Source organism: Juglans regia, chromosome 11 (assembly GCF_001411555.2).
Source record: "Juglans regia cultivar Chandler chromosome 11, Walnut 2.0, whole genome shotgun sequence".
Classification (NCBI taxonomy): Eukaryota; Viridiplantae; Streptophyta; class Magnoliopsida; order Fagales; family Juglandaceae; genus Juglans; species Juglans regia.
The window spans coordinates 4,872,893-4,882,483 of NC_049911.1; the positions used below are offsets into that span (position 1 = coordinate 4,872,893).

Here is a 9,591-nt window from a genome sequence, read left to right on the forward strand (position 1 = left end):
TTATCCAATATAGGGCAAATGATTTATATCAAAATTTAAGAAAAGATTGCTTGTCCAAAGGTACAAGATTTTCTTAATTTTGGTGACAAATCATTAAACCACATAGTAAGGTAGATATGATGGAGTCAATACTTTGTGTCAAGATCTACTCTCAAAGGAGGGTCTTGATGATACTACTAGTTCATCCATCAAAAGTAAGGTTGGAGGGAACACTTTGTATGTCATAGTTTACTCCCAAAGGAGAATTCTGATGATACAACTAGTTCATCCACAGAATTTAATTCTGGTGAGAACACTTTGTGTATCAAGATCTACTCCCAAATGAGGGTCTTGATGGCACTACTAGTTCATCCATCAAAAGTAAGGTTGGAGGGAACACTTTTTATGTCATAGTTTACTCACAAAGGAGAATTCTGATGATACAACTAGTTCATCCACAGAATTTAATTCTGGTGAGAATCAAGATCTACTCCCAAAGGAGGGTCTTGATAACATTACTAGTTCATTCTTAATTGTTTAAATTCTGATTATTGTTTATAAGTGTCTAACTCAAAGTATTATGTGACAAAATTTTCTTTTAGTAAGCGTACCTTCATCACTACATCCACAGACTTCATCTGTTCTTGTTTTGAGTAGCTTTAATTTTTCTGAGTGGGTTGAGCGAGTCAGGTTCACCTTAGGAGTCCTTGACCTGGACTAATCATTTACGAATCCAAAATCACCACCCATCACTGAGAGTAGTAACAGAGATGAGAAAGAGAGTCATTTAAACAGTGGGAGAGATCAAACAGGCTGAATCCAATGTTCATGAAAACGATCATAGCTGAAAATATAAAAGAATCACTCCCTAGTACTGAGGATGCCCAATTTTTTTTTAAAAATGTTGAGGAGAGGTTTCGGTCCGCAGATAAATCATTAACAGGAACATTTATGACTAGATTTACGATCATGAAATATGATGGTGCTAAAGGAATGTTAGAGCATATCCTTGAAATGAAAAATATTGCTGCCAAATTTAAAACCCTAGGAATGAAAGTAGAGGAGTCATTCATTGTTCAGTTTATTCTAAACTCATTGCCACCTTAGCCATTGAGGTGTGTTCCTGACCGTTGGGTGTGACGTCATCCGTAACATTCAAAACTCCTTCTTCCTCGGATTGTAACTGTTTGCTTAGGTCACCCTTCTTTGAAGTTTCATCTACAATCCTTTTATCACATGACTGCTTTTCAAAGATAGGAACATTAAATAACTGACTAGGTGCGACTGTCTCATCCCCCGTATCTCAGATATTTGAAACTCCAATTTATTTCTCCTGCAAACTCATAACATGTCCCTTGATATTTGCCGCAGAAATAGGAGTTTGTTGTTTCCCTGTGTCACTATCCTTTTGACCATTCTGGCGGTTGTTGGTCCCCCATCCAGCAGGCGGCGCCGCCCTCAGCCATTGCCTATAAGGAAGGCTATCTCCCGCATGATCTTGAGTTAGAGACTTCCATACTCCACATTCACGATGAGAGTGCCCCATAGACCCACACTGGTAACAGAAATCCAATAGCCTCTCGTAGGTACATCGTACCCAAGAAACCTTGTGTGAACCCAGGGTGATCTTCTTTCGTCGCAACAGGGGCTTCGTAATGTCCAAGCCTATTCGGACTCTCATGTACTGCCTCCATGCTAAATCTTCATAATCAACATTTACTTCAATAACCTTACCCAGATCCTCCCAATCAACTTTCCGACATATTCATTACGTGCAATCAATGGTAGATCATGAATTCTAACCCAAAAGTTAGCTTCTGTCATAGAGACTTCGAGCACTTGCAGATGGCCCTTAAATTCCTCCGTTAATACCACCTGTTTGTCAAAAGTCCAGGGACCATCATGGAGGGAGGACTCATGTATTATCCTTTTGATCATCAAACTCCACCAGCGTTAGACCTGCCATTAGATCCCAGAATTGTATGTTTTTAGTCGATCTCCAGATTCGTCGCATTGTCTGTTTAAAAGCTTCACGATTAAATTGTCATTCCATAAATAGCCTGACCATCAAGGGTTCCTCACCTCGAGCTTTTACATCATCAAGTCTCTCTGTTTCTACAACTACCTATGCAGACTCCTCTATAGTAAGGGAAAGTTGCTCGTACAACAACCGCAGTTCCTTGTCCATCGCAAAATATCTCTTTCTTACACTAAAGAAGAGAAGAAAAGATCGGCCCTTGATTGCCTACACATGGGTAGGAAAGGAGCCTCTACTCTGCTTCAGAGAGAGAGCAGAGAGGAAAAAAATTCTAGTCGACTAATCAACTAATTTACATGGACATATTAAAAATTAAAAATTCATACAAACAATTTTTAAAAAGTCATTGAACTGGATATTTTTTTCTTCAATTACCCGTGAGTTGTACATAAAAAGACACAAAATGAAGGGCATCCAATAGTTTTGAGTTTTCAGTCCGAAAAACTTGCGGATGGTACCATGCATGATCATGTTGTTGCACAAGATATTACAAATGTTTTTCAATACTTTCGCCGAATTGGATTAAATTAGAAAAAATAGAAATAACATATACGCTATATGAGAATTACGGATAATATAAATTTCATGGAATATTTAATTTAAAAAATAGAATTTAGACTTTTAGAGGGTCCAAATATAAAATTAGAAGTCTTATACTAGGATGTCAGTTAGATTTTGTATGTGTGTGTCTATATATATATATATATATGTATATTGATGGAGAATGTTGACTCTTTAAAGTATACAAAGAAGGAAATGGTAGTCTAACATTGATCAAATAAAGTGTAGACAAGTAGTTTATATTAAATCATTCTCACTATAGTATTGTCTTAAAGTGAAGGATAAGAGAGAGCTACATAAGCCACCTTGCACCGGCAAAGCCGCCCGCATCACATGGGATGCGCACGGGGCAATGACAATAGGCCCTATGAGGCACACTTTGCTCATTGCGAGGAGCTCTAGATTTATTTTGAGAATATTAAGTAATGTCTACATTTGTTACCTAACAAAAAACTAGCGGTGTTGTAACCATTGGAAATGCATCATAATTAACAAACATTTTATAATTCGAAATTTAAAATCAGACATTATGATGCAAATCATGATCAATAATAAATGGCTTATTTGATGACCATTATGAAGGATTTCAGGTCATTACGTTATAATGGTTACCATTGACTAAGGGGTTGTTTAGAGAATGAGATGCTATGAAAATTTATGAATAATAGTAAGATGATTTATGAATAAAGATGATTTATGAATAATAGTAAAATAGTTTGAGTTAAGCATTTATTGGGTTTTGGAAAAGTAGAGAAGAAATTGAATAAAACATATTATAAAGTTAAAATATTGTTAGCATATAATTTTTTAATATTATTTTTGTTTTGAGATTTGAAAAAGTTGAATTATTTTTTTTTGTTTGAAATTTTCGAAAATTAGTAATGATTATTTTGAAAGTATTTATTTTTTAACGATTTTGGCAAGAAAATGAGATGAAAATAAATATAAACTGTTTCCAAACATCCCCTAAGAGTCGTGATTTGTTCATATTTTCAAAGAGTAAGAAAGACTAGCTTTTCATTCTAAAAAAGATCTCTCTATCTCATAATTATTAGAAAATGATGTTTTGAGTTGTTATATAAAAGATGCTACTTTATAACAATGAATTGAGAGCGTCTCCAGGCCAGTCGGGTATTTTTTTTTCTCATTTTACACCCGCGAAGCACAAGTTGCTATGTAGGAGTTGCAGCAAAATAGAATTTACACTCACATGCAGGTGAATATTTTTATTCATAGCTCTTCCCCCTCTATCTTTCTCTGCCTCCCTCCCCTCACCCCTTGCCGGCTATCGCTCTCTTTCTCTCCCTCTAGAATACGATCTGTCGATGGTTTGAATAATGCCATTAGTAACTATACTAAATACAAATTTGAACCAAAAGGACTATGGCTTGGTTGGCGTAACTCCCAGCCTCCAAAATGAATGTCTGAAGTTCGAAACCTCCCATTCCCCAAATAAAAAAAAAAAAAAAAATACAAATTTGAAGTCATTTCCTAACTTGATCCTGAAATTCAATAGTAGCTACAGTAGACAAACTAAAAGGATTCTGCATTATATTAAGGATAATAAAAACCAAAGAGCTAATGTCGCATAAGCAGAATGATTGATGAATTTCTCCAATTGCATTGCCAATTTTTTGCTAGATTCATCACTTCTTTGATAAACTGCTAATGTGAAAAATAGTCTTTGTATGTCAGTTTTTGGCTAGATTATTACCAAATAAATCAATCCCAAGCACTTCATTCACATCAAACATATCAAAATTGTAGAATAAGTAATTTAAAGACAAGTGAGAAGGATGTGAGAAACCCATTAGTATCAAATTGCTCGGTTTATCCAAGTGAGAAATTGTGCATCAGGGGAGAGGGGAGAACTGTGTGACAAGGGAGAGCGAAGAGTGCTTTGTGCGTCGAAAGGAAATGGGAGAGGGGAAAGGAGAAGGGAGAGTGCACTGTGCATGGGGAGAGGGGATATAATTGAGAGGGTTGATTCTAGCATTAGAACATACAATAAATCACATAAATCTTCTATTTGTTGAAGTGTTATTAGCTGGTGTAATGTCAAGTTTTTCACCAACCAGAGCTTTTTCCCAATGAATAAAAGAGCATCATTGTATCATGAGAATAATTTTATTAATATTTTATAACAGAGAAAAGTTATGGATCAACCACTGTTCACGGCTGATCTATAGCACACTTGATGTGGCTTTTTTTTTTTCTCTTACCTGCTGTCTGCTAAAACGCGCCTTTTACGCCCCAATTCTAAAATTTCCCGCCTCCCCACTTCTCCTCTTTGCGCAGCTTTCGCCCCATGTTCTCCTCTTTTGCTCAGTTTCATCTTTGTCTCTCTCTACTCTTGCTTTTTTCTTCCTTTTCGTGAAATTTGTTTGGGCGCCCTACTATTTCCTTCGCCCCACATTCTCACTCGTATTTGGATCTCACTCGTGAAACCCAATGAGTTCTCACAATATCCAAGCGGGAGAAGCAAATCCAATGAAACAATGGTCTTTGCAAGATTTCGAGGACATTGAGGTTTATGTAACCGAGCACTTTGGAGTCGAACGTTTGCTTCTAGCAGACGAGCATTTGGAGTGCCTCGTCCTTGGTGGCACGCAAACCCTGCTAAAAGCGGAGAGTTTTCTGCTCCTAATGGCACACGTTGCAGCCTTCTTTGCTTGTTTAAAATTATCTCTGCATGTGCCTTCTTCAGCGAGAGCATTTTTTGTAGACAAAAAAAAATGAAAAATCAACTTCTTTGAAGCGAGAAATCAAAAATACATAATTAGGAAAATAATAGGCCAACGATAGTAGTTGAGGTTGAAGCTTTTGGTAGTTAGGTAGACTGTGGTTACCTGGGCATTGTCTTCCATGAATCTTGAGAGCCGGTGTTATTTTGAGGACACAAAAGCAACGTATTTTTGAACTTGAATTTTCCTCTTTTATCCATTTCTACATGTATCTATTTTTTAGTTGAAAGTGATTCATTTTCCTTATCTTGTTCCGATTATGAATTATGAGAATTTTTGTTGGCTTTAAAAAATTGTCTTGAAACTTTAGAATCCAAAAATTTATTTTCTGACTCCATGACTCATATTTTCTAACAATGTCAACGGGATAGGATCGATGTCGAAATTCAAATAGAAATGCTACTTAAAATATAAACTATTTTCAATCACATCTATAGATAGATATGATATTTTTTACATTTTAATCAATTCAAATGTTTTGTATAAAATAGTATGGCCAACGCCACCTGTCACCCACGTCGAACTACCCAGGTGGCAGAAAATTAAAAGCAACCGTTTGGCGCTGACCTGGCAAAACCCCCCAGCACGGTTTTTTGGCGGGAGAAGATTTCGCCATACACAAAATAGTTAATAAATAAAAAATTAAAAAGTTACAAAATATTTCAATTTTTTCCATTATTTAAGAAGAGGAGGTGCCCCCCTCTCTTCCTACGTGGAGGGTCTTCGAAACCCTCGTCTCTGCGTCTCCCCAGTTCTCTGTCTCCCTCTCTTCGTCCCTTTCCCTGCTTTCCTCTTTCCTTCCGATTGCTCCAATGCCGGCTGTAGCTATACTCTCAGACGGATGATTTCTGGCACCCTTTTGACCATTTCTTCCCGCCCTATGATGTCGAGACTTATCGCCGGCTATTAGCTGGGAACCCGACGGATCTGGCTCACACGAATGGCTTCTGCCCTCATTGCCACTCGAGATGAGCCGTCGTGGGGGTGAAGGCAAAGTTTATACGAGGAAGTACTTCAATAAAAACACCGCTACTACCTCCATTAATCCTCTTCTCGAGCCCAACCTGAACCAATATCATAATCCGCGCTTTAACGGGCAGATCCATGGGCTCTCCCGGCAGAGTAAAGAGTCAGTGGCTGTCCCGGCTGTGCCGGACGTTACTATGTCACCGACTCTGAAATCCATGAGCTTCAATGAGACGAAGAAATCGTCGTTACATGGAAGTCACGTGACCTTCAATCTGGCTACTTACTCGAGGCGAGGGCTGTCGGAGCTGAAGAAACGCTTGATCTCGGAGCTCCGGCAGGTCCGCAGTCTAATTACTCGGATCGAGTCTGGAGACTTCGGGTTCGGACCTGGATTCCCGTCAACTCAGTCTTCTCTGACCCACCGGCCTCCGCCGCTGCCTCGTCAGGTCAACTGCGAAGTAGATTTACCGAAGCCGAAAGGGAAATGTACGCCTAATGCGAACCACCGCCGCCAATCTTCGGAACTTCTGACCGTGAAGAACAAGAGGCCGGGTCCGAAGATCTCTGGCACCAAGCGGAGCAGCCCTTTCGGTTTGGGGAAGGATGCGAAGCGTTCCGCGCTGGAGCACCCCGTGACGGAGAAGCTCACCAACAGCATGATGAAAAGGTGCGGACATATTTTGAGAAAGTTGATGAAGCACAAGTTCGGTTGGGTTTTCAACGTTCCAGTTGACATTGCCAAATTGGGCCTCCACGATTATAATCGCATCGTCAAGACCCCAATGGATCTTGGCACCGTCAAATCCCACTTGCAGAAGAACCTATACATTTCGCCGCTCCATTTCGCGGCCGATGTGAGGCTGACTTTTAACAATGCCCTGCTTTACAATCCCAAGGGAACTGATGTCAATTTCATGGCGGAACAGCTCTTGTCCATGTTCGATGCGATGTTCAACCCGGCATACAACAAATTCGAGGCCGAACAACACCGAGTGTCAAAAACAATAAAAGAATCACGGTCTATGGTTTTGACTCAACAAACGCAGAGAGCCACCTCTGGTCCCATGCCCGATGCCGTTGCGAAGAAATTGGACTCTGCCATGGCGCGATCACGACCCACATTCTCAAACCCATCACAGCCCCCAGCTCCAGTGCGGTCAATGCCAATTCCAATGCTGGCTCCGGTTCCAGTTGCGAAGCCAATCGTGGCACAGAGACCGTTGAAGCTGCCGAAGCCAAAAGCAAAGGATCCGAACAAGAGGGAAATGAGCTATGAGGAGAGGGCGAAGTTGGGGCAGAGTTTACAGAATTTACCGCCAGAGAAGACGGAGCAGTTTGTGCAGATTTTAAAGAAGAGAAATGGGCATTTAGTGCAGCACGGGGACGAGATCGAGCTTGACATTGAGGCCATTGACACGGAAACACTATGGGAGCTTGATAGGTTTGTGACTTACCACAAGAAGATGATGAGCAAGATGAAACGGCAAGGGCTCCTCATCCAAAACAACAATCAGAGATCAACTGAAATCCAAATCGGCAACAAGGTAATAATGACGGCTTTGCAATGCTGTGTTTGACTGCTTTACATTTCCCTTTATGTTTGGTTTGGAGTGCTAATAGTATTCTTGGTGTTGAAATGAAGTCTCCTTTGAGCGAGATGGTGGCCGAGGCTGGGCTGGTACAGAAGAGCAAGAAAGGGGAATTTTGGGAGGAGGATGTGGACATTGGAGAGGAAATTCCTTTGGAAAACTTCCCGCCTGTGGTAATTGACAAGGACGCAACTGCTTGTGCCGGTAGTGGGTCTAGTGGTTCGAGTTGTTCAACCTCTAGCAGTGACTCCTCTTCCTCTAGTGGTAATTAACTTAGCTTCTGTATTTTGGAGGTAAAGATGTGGCTATGATTTTCTTTAGATGCTAAATTTAAGTTTTTGTTGCAGATTCGGATTCTGAAAGTTCTTCAGCAAGTGATTCCGATGCAGAAAGTGTGCAATCACCGTTTGTAGAATTGAAAGAAGCTCAGCGTACCTAAAGCTTTTTTAGCGCTTAGTAGGGCTTTGGGTTTAGATGTAGAAGCTTGAGCTTATTGAAGACAAAGTGATGGTAGAGTGGTAGTACGTTAGTAGAAGGGCTTTAAGATTGCCTGTGGCTTGTTTTTTTGGTTGCTTTCTCGCATCGATGCTGCAGAGATTAAGCGAATGACACAAAAGCCCTGGGCTGGCTTGGGTGTGGTTTCATCAGTACCTTGCGTAAGTGTAATGACCAGTTAGGCATCTGATGCATTAGTGTTTGTATGAATGATTGCACCAGTTAGGGGACCCATAGACAGAGTAATGAGATAGAGATAGGTAAGGGAGATTCGTAGGAGCTGGGACTAGGTTTTTCATTTTCAAGGACAGTGGAATATATGAGATGGGCAAGCGACGAAAGAAATGGGATAATTTTTTTGTAGCATACATCACCACATGATTTTCACAGTGGTCAAGAAGCAATAGCAGAAAATATGTACAGTGAGGAAATCATCTGAACAGAAGGCAAATGGAAGCTTGTACAGTACTGGTTCTTGGTTCTGTCGGTTGAATGAAATGTGAATGTTAAAAAAGAGTATTTTGTATACCATTTATGTTCCAGACAAATCTCAAGTATTTACTCAATCCATTGCCTCTTATGCAACCAATATTAAAGATGTTTTCTATTCCTGTTACATTTTATGAGGTTCCTCGTTTATCATCAGTCTGCTTGAAATCTTTATGAAGCTGTGCCTGGTAATTTCCTATCTTGAAACGATAGTGTTAACACATACAAACAGACTAGTATCCATCTCGGAGATGCCTGCTATAATATCTGTCGTCTTGCACAAGTTCAATCATCTCTCTCTCTCTCTCAGGTGCTGTTGGATGGATTGTGAGTTGAGATGAAATGTTAAAAAGTTGAATAAAATATTGTTAAAATATTATTTTTAATATTATTATTATTTTAAAATTTGAATAAGTCGAATTGTTTATTATATTTTGTACGAGAATTTAAAAAAATTATAATGATGAGATGAGATTTGATGATCCTATCATGTAACCAAGACAGTTTGCCAGGTAGCCAACATTACCATCTAGTTATCATGAGATGACTTCTTAGCGGGAGTGAAGTCAAGATATCAAGATTCAAGAGCATAGAAAGCAGATTCGGTCGCAGGATTTGAAGAGGAGAAAGAATCAAAATAAGTTGAATCCTACAAGAGACGGGGAGGGAATTGCCTGAAAAAAGTGACAAAATCTTGTGGTGTTGAAACGAGTCAAGGGAGAAACCT

The 9,591-nt window shown here is 39.6% G+C and overlaps 1 protein-coding gene across 1 annotated transcript; it reads left to right on the forward strand.

The window, feature by feature from the left end:
* Positions 1 to 6,206: 6,206 nt before the first annotated feature.
* Positions 6,207 to 8,990, forward strand: LOC109013223 (transcription factor GTE2-like). Its single transcript, XM_018995233.2, has 3 exons — positions 6,207 to 7,835; positions 7,934 to 8,144; positions 8,228 to 8,990. Exons 1-3 carry the CDS (start codon positions 6,291 to 6,293, stop codon positions 8,317 to 8,319), a joined length of 1,848 nt encoding a protein of 615 aa, XP_018850778.2. The 5' UTR covers positions 6,207 to 6,290; the 3' UTR covers positions 8,320 to 8,990.
* Positions 8,991 to 9,591: the final 601 nt, after the last annotated feature.

Bases quoted from the DNA above. Each gene is read 5' to 3' on its own strand.
- LOC109013223 (XM_018995233.2), top strand. From the start codon at position 6,291: ATGAGCCGTCGTGGGGGTGAAGGCAAAGTTTATACGAGGAAGTACTTC. The intron at 7,836-7,933 runs GTAATAATGACG...GTTGAAATGAAG, and splicing joins AAATCCAAATCGGCAACAAG to TCTCCTTTGAGCGAGATGGT. The intron at 8,145-8,227 runs GTAATTAACTTA...TTTTTGTTGCAG, and splicing joins TGACTCCTCTTCCTCTAGTG to ATTCGGATTCTGAAAGTTCT.